Source organism: Rattus rattus, chromosome 15 (genome assembly GCF_011064425.1).
Source record: "Rattus rattus isolate New Zealand chromosome 15, Rrattus_CSIRO_v1, whole genome shotgun sequence".
NCBI lineage: Eukaryota > Metazoa > Chordata > Mammalia > Rodentia > Muridae > Rattus > Rattus rattus.
In genome coordinates this window covers 77,862,344-77,876,019 of record NC_046168.1, presented here as the reverse complement: position 1 = coordinate 77,876,019, position 13,676 = coordinate 77,862,344, and the positions used below count along the sequence as shown (strand labels likewise).

The 13,676-nt window shown below is 37.3% G+C and overlaps 1 protein-coding gene across 1 annotated transcript in view; it reads left to right on the top strand.

Moving 5' to 3' along the window:
* The window catches only part of Csnk1g3 (casein kinase 1 gamma 3), an 86,904-nt gene that overhangs the window by 35,416 nt on the left and 37,812 nt on the right, over nt 1–13,676 (top strand). Inside the window, 3 exon segments of the mRNA XM_032886156.1 lie at nt 2,629–2,698; nt 10,552–10,703; nt 12,336–12,570. Of these exon segments, the coding sequence (XP_032742047.1) occupies nt 2,629–2,698; nt 10,552–10,703; nt 12,336–12,570 (457 nt within the window).

Genomic DNA, 13,676 nt, shown 5'->3' with positions numbered 1-13,676 from the left:
TCCTCCAATAAGTTCCCCTTGTATCTCACGTCTATTTAAAAACAACAACAAAACAAAGTTCACCGAGTCCAGTTAGTGCTGCTAACATTCTTGTGGAGTGGTGTTGGGCTGTCCGCTGGAGCATGGTCAACCTGTCTCGTTCGTATACATCCCTCCCCCAGTTCATTTTCCCTTCTCCAGCACCCATCAACTGCCAATAGCTCATCAGCCAGGGAGAATGAATGCCTCACGCACACTTCCCTTCATTCGTGCTGGAATGTTGATGGACTAGGGCCTATGCAGGCAGCTTTAGCTGTCCTGAGTTCACAACCATGTCATGTTCAGAACACAGCATTTGCCATTGCCCCTTCGCTCCTCTGATCTTCAGTTCTCTGTTCCTCCCTTCTTCAGGAAGGGTATAGTCCTTGAAGTTTCGGGAATGAAAGGGAGTATGGAGGATTGGTATCGATGTCCTATTATTCTCAGAATGTTGACAGGCTATGAATCACTGCATCAAATAATTTTAAAAGGCTCCATGGAGAGCTAATATAAGCAGACAAGGGAAGCTAGTATATCGGACTCACAGAAGGGAGATGCAGCACCCAGGAACTGTACACTATTTGAATGGGCATTTTGGTTTTGTTTGGAATTGTTCTTTTTTTCCATGTTCTAGCACCTTGAAAGGCGTTGGAGTTGGAGGTAGCGTGCCAGGATAGATGTGTGGTGTTCTGTGCTAGTGATGAAGTGGCCATTATGAGCAGCTCCATGTGTAGACGATATATCCTGTGTGAGAGAGAGCGCCACTGCTAGGTTGACTGCTCCCTGTCTAGTTAATTCAACAAGTGGGACCCTTAAGTCCTGTTATTTTCAGACTTAGAACTTGTTTGACCTGTCCTTACCACTGATGCCTTAGTAAATACAAATCATGTCATCCTCCAGCCTATTTTTATATATTACATACAGGACTTTTTTCTAGTTTATTTGTGATTTCTCTTTTCTGCCCTTTTCTGGGAGACGTGGGACAGGGCATCCTTCCTTTAATCTGACTGTCTTTTTAGGAAGGGTTTCTTATAGCCCAGGCTAGCCTCGTGTTTGCTGTGCAGCTGAAAATGACAGTGAACTCTGGATCTTATTGCTGCCACTTTTCAAATGCTAGGGTTACAGGCATGAGTCTCCACACCCAGCCTGTTCTTTTTATATGCTGTGATCAGCATTACATACCAAATGTAATTATTTCTCATAATTTAGGTTAATTGGGAACATTTTTACTTTTCTATATTGAGGCGAGTGTGGTCTATAGCCATATTTTTTGTACTTATTGGAAGATCAGAAAATGTTTTACATTTGGTCCTTAGTTTACTGATTTCCATTGTGTGCTTTGATGTTTTGTTATATATCTCAGCGCAATAGATAAGGTCTAATTTTGTTCATAACTATAAAGATAGTCACTTGAAAATGGTATGTTTATATATTTTAGACATACCTCATTTCTATATTTTGGTGAAATATAGGCACTGTTTGATATTTTGAAATCAGATCTTAGTGGATAGTTTAGTTCTGCCACAGTTTACAAGATTAATGTCTTATCTCGTTATTTCCACTCACATATGAACCGGTTACCATGACTACTGAAAATGTCATTCTTTGGTGATGTAACTAGCTACATAGTAGTATGGTAACATTATTGCTGTTGTAATACTGGAATCAAGCTGACATTGCTAAACTAAGCCAGGACTAGTTCCTTTTCTTTTTACCTGGAGGATATCAGTGATTGGGTATATCTTTAGTGATTGGGTATATCTTTAGCTTCAGTTGTAATGATGTAAGTGGATATTGTTTCCCATTTTAAGGTTGTATTTTTTAGTTAACCAAAATTTATGGATACTATAGCGCTATGTAGAAAATGCTAGTTTAATTACTTTAACACACCTATATATAGCAAACAAGAAAGGAACCATAAACATTTTTAAGCCTAATTTACAGATGGGGAACTACAGCATACAGAAAGCTTAGCTAACTTCAAGTGTCACACAACCAGTGAAGTGGGAAGTGGAGGTTTCAAACATAGTATAGTTTGGTTTCTATTTCTGTGTTTTTAACCATTGCTCTGTATTGCGCCTCAAGCTTTAAGCTTACTGCTTTCTATAAATAATCCGTATGATACTAAGTTTCTAGTGAGCTTCATTCTTGGGCTTCTCATTCTTGAATTTGGTGTGATTGTTACCCTCTTTCCATTCAGTGCACACTAAGCCTTCTCACTATATTGTCCAGGCCTCTAATAAGGTATTGTTCCTACTTTCCCCTCACAATGCAGCTTCATAGTTTTCCTGTTATCCTTTTACTTCTCTTAGTCTCTTGTTTTTTTGTTGTGCTTATCTTTTGTAGCAGAAAACTATGTTTTTAATTTAATTACTTAAAAAAATTCTGTTGGTTCTTCTGATAGTATTCTGGCCAAATACTTATACTATATATGTTTGTAAATGGTATAAATTTATTGAACATTGAACACAATGTTAATTTTATATAGACCTCAAGATATAGAGATACCCAGTAAAATGTGAGAGTGTATATACGTTTAAACATTTGGAATTATAACTTAGTAGTTTTCTTTTAATCGAGATGTCTTTTGTTTTTTCAATTGTTGCCTAGGAGCCCATGAAATCCAGAGCACCACAGCTGCATTTGGAATACAGATTCTATAAGCAGTTAGGATCTGGAGGTAGGTTATATGGATTATAAAATCTGTAATAACAGATAATTATAATCTTTAGTTTCAAGAATAATATTTCAAATTTGATTATGGAATCGTTTCTTCATTTTTTTAAAATCGGGGCTGAAGATACACTTCAGTGGTTGAGTACTTCCTGCTCTTTCAGAAGACAGGTGTTCCTGGAACACATGTCTGGAGGCAGGTGTACACCTGCAACGGCAGCTCCAGATGGTGTGCACCTGTGAAGGATAGGGGGCGACTTGTTGCCGTTGGTTATATGCTTCACCACCTTTGGTGTTAGGAGCCGAATTCAGGTCGTTAGGCTTGGTGGCAAATATCTTTACTGCTGAACTACCTTCTTGGCCTAGGGAGAGTCATTTTTATAACTCTGCCAAGGATTACTGTTTTACTTAATATTCCTTTGAAAAAAAGAATCTGATGGTCATATGAGTAGAGAATGTTGTAATAAAATTAATTTAGTCATGCACATAATATCCATTTATATTTACTGCTGTTATGATGGATATAAAATGTTTCCATAAATATATCCACATTCCTGGAACCTAATTCACATATGGCAGACATGAATTGGCAGGATTATCCTGGATGTTATCTGGGTAAGCCCTAAATGCAAAATGCGAGTGTCCTTCCTAGAAAGGCAGAGAAATTTGACATACACGAAAAGGGTATGCTCATGGGGCATTGATTGGAGTGATGTCAGTGAACCAAGGAATGCCTGCAGCTCTAAGATTCTGAGAGAGGCTCCTGGGTTCTCCCCTGTAGCCTGTAAGCAAGTCCAGCTCTGCCTCCATTCAGCCTTAGGAAACTGATTTGAGACGTGGCCTCTAAGATGTAATATAATCAGTTTTACCATCAGCTTTGTAGTAACTTCTTAAGAGCAGGTAATACAAGTAAAATACTCATATTTTTATATGAAGTTCTTAAATCTTAGTGGGAATAGAGACTTTTGTCATTGGCAAAATATTTATGGTAAAGTTTTCTATTTATATGCTGCATTGTATTCACATTGAAGGTTTTAAGTGGGCTACTTTATGTGTTCCTTTTCTTCTAATTGTTTTCTTCTAATGATTTTACTTGAGCAGTTTTTCTGTAGTAGGGTTATTGTTTCCCATATTTAATAAAATAGAATTTCTCGATGTGTACTTTATAAGTATATCTACATTCTAATTGGTAGAGCTGTTCATTTCCTATAATGCAGTTTGCATTTTTTCCACTGAGAGCATACATACACTAGTATTCCTTGCAATGTTAGTAAACTTGAAAATTTCTATTAAGGAGTATATTACAGATTTTTATACAGTATCCTTCCCTATTTTTTTCTGAGAACTGTTGCTTTTAAGTCTATTTTGTTAGATGTTTGCTTCTTTGATCATTTGCTTAGAATACGTTTTCCCACACCTTTACCTGGAAATAATGTCTATCCTTGATGTTAAGATGTGTTTCTTGGATGAAGCAGAAGTTAGTTAGACTGTGCATTTTCCTTGGAGATTTTAGAGTTAGTTATTGTAGCATTTATTAGTTCTTATTATTTTGTTGTGGCTTTTCTACCCCTCTTGACTAACTGTTCTGGCATTACTTATTCTGTGTCATCTTGAGGGTAGTTAACCTTTTCAGACTGTTGTGCCTTCTGTAGAGGTGGGTTAGTGGGCAGAATTGCTTACCTTTGTTTTAATTGTGAAATGTTTTCTTTTCTTTTTCTGTTGATAGTGATTGATACTTTTGTTATAGTTGTCTGGGCTGGTGTTTGGTCTTTCAAAACTTAGAGAACATCAGTTCAGGCTCATTTGGCCTTCAAAGTCTGCATTGAAAAGCTCGTTGTCATTTTCAGGAGCCTGCCTGTGACTTCGTCTCTTCTCTTGAGGCTTTAACATGCTGTATTTATCCTGTGCATTTATTGTTTGGATTATTATTGCGGGGAGCTTTGTTTCTGGCCTGGTTTACTTGATATTCTGTATACTTCTACTCGTGATAGGTAGCCCTTTCTTTAGGTTGGGGAATTTTCCTCTATAATTTTATTAAAGATATTTCCTGTGCCTTTAACCTGGTTTTGTTCCCTCTCCCTTTATACCTACTATTATAGATTTTGCTTTTTCATAGTGTCCCAGATTTCCTGGCTGTTTTGTCCCTGAGTCTGTCTGTCTCTGTCTCTCTGTCTCTGTCTCTTTCTCTCTCTCTCTTTTTTTTTTTTTTTTAGATTTAGCTTTTTTTTTTTATTTTCTTTGACCGAGCTATCCATTTTTTTTTTTTTTGTCTTCAGCATATGACTCTCTCTCTTCCTGAGTTTTTCATTTCCAATTTTACATCAGTTTGGGTTTTGTTTAGTGATTCTCTTTCCTTGTCAAATTCTACTGCTATGTCTTGAATTGTTTTCATTATTCCATTCAGTTCTTTGTTTTTTTATGGTCTTTGTTAAGGCATTTATTCATACCCTATTTAATGTTATTGAGCATATTCTTCCTCTTTCTACTGGCCACTTCCTAGTTGTTTTAGCTTACCATTACTGTTACTTAAGAAGGCTATTATTTTTATATCTGTATTTCTTATTGGTAATTTTATTTATTTACATTTCATATGTTGTCCCCCTTCCCAGTCTTCCCTCTGCAATCCCCCATTCTATCCTCCTTCCCCTTTGCCTCTATGAGGGTGCTCCTCCACACCCACCCACTCCTGCCTTACCACTTAAGCATCCCACTTCTCGGAGGCATCAAGCCTCCACAGGACCAAGGGCCTCTCCTCCCATTGATGCCAGATAAGGCCATCCTTTGCTATATATGCAGCTGAAGCCATGGGTCCTTCCATGTATACTTTTTGGTTGGTTGGTTTAGTCCCTGGGAACCTGGGGGTTGGGGATTCTGGTTAGTTGATAGTGTTGTTCTTCCTATGGGGTTGTAATCTCCTTCAGCTCCTCAGTCCTTCCCCTAGCTCTTACACTGTGGTCCCTGGGCTCAGTCTGATGGTTGGCTGTGGTATCTGCATCTGTATTAGGTCCTGGCAGAGCCTCTCAGAGGACAGTTATACCAGGTTCCTGTCATCAAGTGCTTCTTGGCATCAGCAGTAGTGTCTAGATTAGGTGTCTGTAGATAGGATGGATCCCTAGGTGGTGGTCTCTAGATGGCATTTCCTCTGTTCTATTTTTGTCCCTGTGTTTCCTTTAAACAGGAACAATTCTGGGTTAAAAATTTTGTCCCATCCCTCAACTGGGGGCAACGTCTATCTACTGGAGGTAGTCTCTACTTTGTTGGGTATTTCTACTAATGTCATTCCTGTTTGGTCCTGGGAACCTCTTGCTTCCCTGGTGTCTGGGACTTTCTTGTGACCTCCCCGAGTTCCCTACCCCCTATTGCTACATATTCATTTTTCTGACCCTCTGGACTTCTCTTTTGTATCTTCCCATACCTGATCTGTAAACGGCGACACCCCCACCCCCTTTTAATCCTACAGCTAACAGAGGGCTAATATTCAAAATATACAAAGAACTCAAAATGTTAAACTCCAGAGGGACAAATAACCCTATTAAAAAATGGGGTACAGAGCTAAACAGAGACTTCTCAACTGAGGAATCTCAAATGGCTGAGAAGTACCTAAAGAAATGTTCAAAATCCTCAGTCATCAGGGAAATGCAAATCAAAACAACCCTGAGATTCCACCTCACACCAGTCAGAATGGCTAAGATCAAAATCTCAGGTGACAGAAGATGCTGACCTGATGTGGAGAAAAAGGAACCCTCTTCCATTGTTGGTGGGATTGCAGACTGGCACAACCATTCTGGAAATCAGCCTGTAGTTCCTCAGAAAATTGGAAATAGTTTCTACCTGAGGACCCAGCATATACCCAAAAGATGCTCCAACATATAACAAGGACACATGCTCCACTATGTTCATAGCAGCCTTATTTATAATAGCCAGAAGCTGGAAAGAACCCATATGTCCCACAACAAAGGAATGGATACAGAAAATGTTGTATTTCTACACAACGGAGTACTACTCAGCTATTAAAAACAATGAGTTCATGAAATTTACATATGTAGTCATGGAATGCTCTCTTTTGCATTGAATGCCTAGTGGCACTCCAGTTTAATGTTCCTGCTTTGCAGTGAATTTCTTGCCATAGTTGGCTCCTCTCTAAAAAGAGGCCTTTATATTCTATCATGTTACTAATCCATAACTTTCAATATTTTCAATATTCATATTGGAAACATTGTTTCCATTTGGTTATTGATACTTGTATTCACACCATCTTTTACATTATTTAGCTCTGTTTTGAAATGAATGGGAGGATTCTGTAATATTTGGGATTTTAATTATACTTTTTGAGAGGAATTTTGGTTGTATAAGTACTGTAAACATCATTGATATCCAAAATTCGGTTTCCTGATCATGTTTTTCACAATCACAAACAAGATTCAGGTATGCTAACCATGCCTATAATTCTGCCACTCAGAAGTTTGAGGCAGGAGAACCACGAGTTTGATCTCATCCTGGACAACATACGAGACCTGCTCCCAAAATAATCAGCAGAAGTTGTTTAAGAAGCCTCCTGTCTCCCTTCTCACTCTTACACATTGTGTTGCTGGGATAAGAGGACGTACATGTAGGCAGCACATCTCAGACATTTCCTGCTGAGGGTCTTTTATGCCTTTAAGATTTTTTTTAGGATCTCAGAAACCTTTTGTTGTGGATTGGAGCAACAAGAAATTCAAGTAAATATTAAATATTAAAAAGTTCCCAAGTTGTCCTTTGCATTAATACTCAAAACATTTTAAAAAATCAAATTGAACTTTCCTTTTCAATATAAATGAATGAGAACGCTATTCTTGCTTTAAGTGTTTTGGAAATGTTTTAAATATCCAGTTTAATAGAAAACAGCCGGCTTCTCATAGCTTCCCTTCGCTGTAATAGCATGTGTCCAGGAAAATTTACTATTAACTTGTTAGAACATCAGAGTGAAAAAGGTAAATAACACCCTCATGGATTTATTAAGTAATTTTAATAGTGATTATTCCTTGAAATGGTCTCACAGACTGGTGTTGTTTACAGGCTACTGTTCTTTTCAGACCTCAAATTGGAACAGCTTTGAGTTAATTTGGCTTTTAAATGATGAATACCCTTTTGATAGTATATTAGTTATTTTTCTCATTGCAGAGGAAACAGACCAGAAAATGATACAGCCCTAAAACCTGACCCCACTATGCTACATCCCATCTGTGAATCCCAAAGCTTCTGCTGCTTTAGGAAGGACCTTCCTAAAGCTGTACCACTGACTAGGGGGCAAGAGTTCAAATACACGAGCTCAGTGTGTGTATGGAGGAGGGCATTTTACATTCAAACCAGGCACTATACCAAAGTATGAAAATGGTAGTTCCTTAAAGTTAAGTTGCAATGTAAAGTTAGAAGCTTCCACCCTGAGTATGCTCAAAATCCATGTGTGATTCTGCATCTCTTGATATCTTGGAAGATACTGTTTTATTGATATGCATATATTTCAGATATTGACATATTTCACTGTCCAACTTGCATCACAATAGTATCACCAAAATTTCATCAGAAAAGTTTTTAAGCATTATAAAATTGTTAGTCAGCTACACATTTTACAAAATTGTAATTACTTCTTGCTTAAATATTTATTGTTTTTGGTTGGGGGAGCCCTTGATAACTCTTTTGTCCTTTTGTCTTGAGTCTCTCTGTGCATTCTCAAGAATGCTTTATTTGTTATACTTGTCAAAGGACAGGGCTTCAGCACTTTACAGAGTTTACTTGGCTTTATTTTTTCCTTTTTGTTTGTTTTTTTGACATAGGTCCTATAGTTCATGTCAGCCTCAAAATTCACTGTGTGTTGGAGGATGATCTTGAACTCCAGATCCTCCTGCTTATTCTTCCTCAGTGCTGGAGTTATAGGTGGCATGTAAGTCACCATCCCAGCTTAGAATAGACCTTGTTTTAGCCCACTTGAGATCAAAACCAGGCCCTTAGGAATACTAAACACAATTCATCCATGCCCAGTTTTCCTCCCCAGGTATGGTGGCACATGCCTTTAATTCCAGCACTCAGGAGGCAGAGGCGGATGGATCTCTGAGTTGGAAGTCAACCAAGGCCAGACAATGAGAATGTGAAAACCCAACCAAAACAAAAGATTGCATTAGTGTCTTACTGTAAACAGCCTAGCTAAGGCTGTGGTTTTCCTGTCCCAGCTTCATAGAGCGCCAGTATTACAGATCTGTAACACTTATTTCCATAGAATAGAATTAAGTATTTTGGTGAACTAAGCACAAGAGAATGGTTTTATACACAGAGAAAGGCAAAATCAAACAGACAGACAGACATACAAACACACCCCTTCCTGTGCGGGCCTCCACCCCCTGGAAACAAGGAACATGAAACAGATGGGCATTTCAGAGTTACTTCCCTCATTAGGTAGTAGAGGGGAGACAAACAGTAGATAAATGGCTGATGATAATGTCAAATTATATTACATCATTTTGAGTAAGGATTAAGCAGAAGGAACTTAACATCAAGCTGATTGAAACTAGCCAGCTAGAAAACTTTTTCTGGTTTCTTGACAGGTCAGATAAACAAGTCTGATTATTTGGTAACTTGGAACTTTAGCGTGGGGGAATTCATTTGTATTCTTTGTTCCAAGAGTTCAAAGTGGACCTCAGCCTTCACCATTAAGTGTGGTGCTAGCTTGCAGTTGATCGTGTATTGGACTTGCTGTGCTGTATTGGACTTCCGGCTCATGCCTCAGCTCCTACTGGGAGTCGTGTTAGATGCTTTCTTTGTATCATAAAATGGCTTTCCCCCATTCTGTTATTGTTTTGAATTACATTTGGTGGGTTTTGTAATGTTAACCCCCAACTTTGCATTTCTGGCCAAATTCTTCAGTTATGGTATCTTACTTGCTTTTTATATGCCACTTGATACATAGGTATTTATTGGAGATTTGTTATTTTATGTAACTTTGTAATGAATTGTTGTGTGTTAAAACATGAAACATTATTTCCCAGTGTAGCTCAGAACTCAGCTGCTGTTGAGAGTAGCAGTGCTAAACTCAGAGTGAGAGTCTGTTGAAGCCTAGCATCCTTTTCTCCTCACTGGTCCCCCACCGCCGCCCCCTTTTGCAACTTCAGTTTCTGTTGAGTATAGGATTGAGGCCTTCACTTCTTAGAGACTTTCCACCTAGCATGTGGATCTCTTCATATCCTGGAGCTTGTTTCTTTCTTTTTTTTTTTTTTTTGGAGCTGAAGACTGAACCCAGGGCCTTGCGTTTGCTAGGCAAGCGCTCTACCACTGAGCTAAATCCCCATCCCTGGAGCTTGTTTCTTGAAGGCTACCTGACAAGCTCTCGCTCCCTTTGACTTCTTGAGCTACTTTTTAAATATGATGAGATAAGGTTAGACCCATCTAGACACACAGTCTGCCTTTTGACTGACTTAATATCTGCTGATAGGGACTGTACATACATTGTATGTGTGCATGTGCGTGCGTGTATGTGTTATATCTCCCCACACACATTCCTTTAAGTAAAAGGGTGAATGAAATCTTATGAATTTTCCCACACCTAAGAGAAGGTATTTGTGTTGATTTGTGCCAAGCATGGAGTTCTAAAGACGACAGTGACTACCTTGTTCAGTAAAAGTAGGATCTTTTCTATTATTGTCTAAGCTTTTCTGTAGTCTATAGAAATGAGGCTAAAGCTCAGCAGATGAGGTCGTAGAGATAGTAAAGGACTCTGTATATGATGCTCAGTGACACAGCTTCAGCCATGTAGCTGTCAGGGTGTGGATCAATCATAAATGTCTAGTGTATTCCTGGAAAAATAAATTTACTGTTTTTCTTTTTTCCTAGATGGTATACCTCAAGTTTACTATTTTGGCCCTTGTGGTAAATACAACGCTATGGTGCTGGAACTGCTGGGACCTAGTTTGGAAGATTTGTTTTGACCTCCAGATAGAAACATTTTTCTTAAAACTGTTCTCATGATAGCTTACAGCTGGTAAGTGAACTGCTGGAAGTTGCTTTTTGACAGCTGCTTAGTTCCTTTTTTGCTTAAATGTTCTCTCCTTCAGATCTCTAACTTCCTCTTCCCTCTCTTGTTCCAGTCCTCATGAGTGTGTCTGTTTGTCTGTCTGGTCCCTTCCCCTCCCCTCCATCCCCCCTCTCCAGAGTCTCCTATAACCAGGGTTGGTCTCTAACTCCCTATGTCGGTAGCCTGGTCTTCTTATCCTCTTGCCTCATCTGGCATTACAGATGTCGTTACCTGTAACATCTGTTAAAGTTTTCATACATTTAAGTTAAAGTTCCATTAAAGATTTTTTGACTTTTCCACGTGGACCTATGTGATAGAAATTACTCTTGCTTTTTACAGTGTCTTTCTGGTTTGCATGGAATGTAAGATTAATATTTTAATTGCTTTAAGGACAGAATGCTCATTTCAAGGTTAAGGTTTTTCTAATACTCTTTTCTTGTATAAGATGAAAACTTTGAAATCTCAGAGTTCTTACTCTTCTTGGAAGTCGACATTAATGACCCAATAAAAGAAGAAACAAATGAATGAGAGATGTATACTTCAGAATTGATTTCGGGGAACCTATGAGAAAACAGTTGAGATAATTTTAGACAGTTGGACATAAATGCTACTATAAGTATATTGCAAAAGTTTGAAGTTGTTTTTATTCACTATTAACTCTACTTCTACAGATTTATATTGGAAATAGAGTGCTTATAATCTTATGTATAGCAATAGATAAATTGTAAAATAATGAGAAATACCCTATGGGGTAGAGCTAACAGGGTGAATGGGATAAGTTATGAATAGTTATAAAGTAACATACAACTATTAAAAACTACCTTACAATTTTTTGTGACCTTGAAAATGCTAATAAGATATTGTTAACTAAGCTTATGGAAGTGAGCCACAGCTTGTTAATAAACAGACTAGAATGGCCAACGCACCATATGCTGACATGACATTGGTAGCCAAGATTGTCACATGGAATAGTTACCTTACATCTAATGTTCTCTTTAGCTATTTTGTATGGTAAACATTTGAGAATCTGAAAAATGGTTGGTATAATTGTACTTTATTATAATTGAAATTCAAAAATTTCCATTTTTCAAGAATTTAAAGTGTTTAATACTTGGGGGGTTCCATTTTGAAAAAAGTACTAAATGATATTAATTTTTTATGCTAATTTTTAAAGGTAAAAGTACATTCTTGAGCTTTTTTTTTTAATTATAAAAAATACCTGATTGTTGAACTGAGGAAGAATAATCTTAACTTTGAGTGTGTTTTTAGTTTTGAGTTTTAGGCCTTAAAGATTTTCACCTTTGTAATCTAGCATCCTCTGAAAATGGTGATTGAGTTTGACTTACTGATAGGAAATGCATTCCTAAAATTCAAACACTTTTATTTATCTGTGACTGTAACAGCAAAGACTAAAGTCATATATGGGTGTATGTTCGTTGAGGAAAAATACTGGCCACCATGTTAACTTTAAAGGCTTGAAACAATTTCTAATTGTTTTCTTCATTATGTTATTTTTATTGTGAGAGTTCTGTCTTGGTTTTATCATAATTTTGTTTGTTAGTGAAAATCTAAAGTAAAAATTATTTTTTCTTTTCCCACTAAGATTTCTCGCATGGAGTATGTCCATTCAAAGAACTTGATATACAGAGATGTGAAGCCTGAGAACTTCTTAATAGGACGGCCAGGAAACAAAGCCCAGCAAGTCATTCACATCATAGATTTTGGTTTGGCAAAGGAATATATTGATCCAGAGACAAAGAAACATATACCATACAGAGAACACAAAAGCCTTACTGGAACAGCCAGATACATGAGCATAAACACACATCTAGGAAAAGGTATGTGAGCACGCCCTAAGTGTGGGAGCTTGGGCCTGGATCTGTGGCAGCATGTATCAGTGTTTACAAATTAAAACAGCATGTATTGTAATTCTCATTCACCATATACCTCCAGTGTCCTTCCACTCATAGTTTGATAATACTGTGAGAATAAGGTCCTATACAGGGGAAATGTTTCCTATGATAACTTGGAGTGTCCAATCTTTGATACAACTGGGGGATCCATTTAAGTATTTCTACTAAATAATACTAGGCAATGCCCAATTTTAACTGAATTCAGTGCATGTGAATATTTTTTATTGAGATTGTAAAGGCAGGCAGAGCTGGCTTCTAGAGTATTTTTCCCTAACAGTATGACTTTGGACAAGTTATTAACTTTAAAAATATATATTTTATGTATAGAAAGAGTAAAATATCAACTATAGAGTATTTTTAATGTCTTTTTGATTCAGGATCTAATTGGGACAATGTTTTATTACATAGGTTTAGTCTCTTTAAAATCAGGAATATTTCTCCTTTAGGTCTTACTCTTAATAATTTCTAGGCACAAAGGTAATTTTTAAAAATATTCTCAGCTTGGGTCATTATTTTTTGATTAGATAGTGGTATGCATATTGAGTGCACACCTGTGAAAAAGGAAAGAAATCTTATGTTCTTGTGTTAGGTCAGGAGTCAGTTCCTGTAATTGGTTCCAGTTGGATCTATTTACTTAATTAGATGATGTCTGTTGAGTTTCTCCAGGAAAGTAATGTTCTCTTGGTAACTAAAAAGTATGTTATAGCTAGATTTTTGAAATGATGCAAACATGTTATTCTTTTAACTTTTCTTTTCTTTTTTTTTTTTTTTGTGACATGGTACGGCTTCTTAGCTTACATTGTCCTTGAGCTTGAAGTCTTTGTTTGGCTTCTCACATTCTAGGATTTCGGGCATGTGCCTCCAGGAAAGGATCTTTAATCAATTTTTACCTAGTAGATTTATCATGTACTGATTTTTCTCTGTCCCTTGTTCCTTACATATTTATTACCTGATAAGCTGAGATCACAAACTTTACTTTTTACCCAATTATTGACTTGTATTTGTGCAGACCATGACTCTTAGTTTCTGAA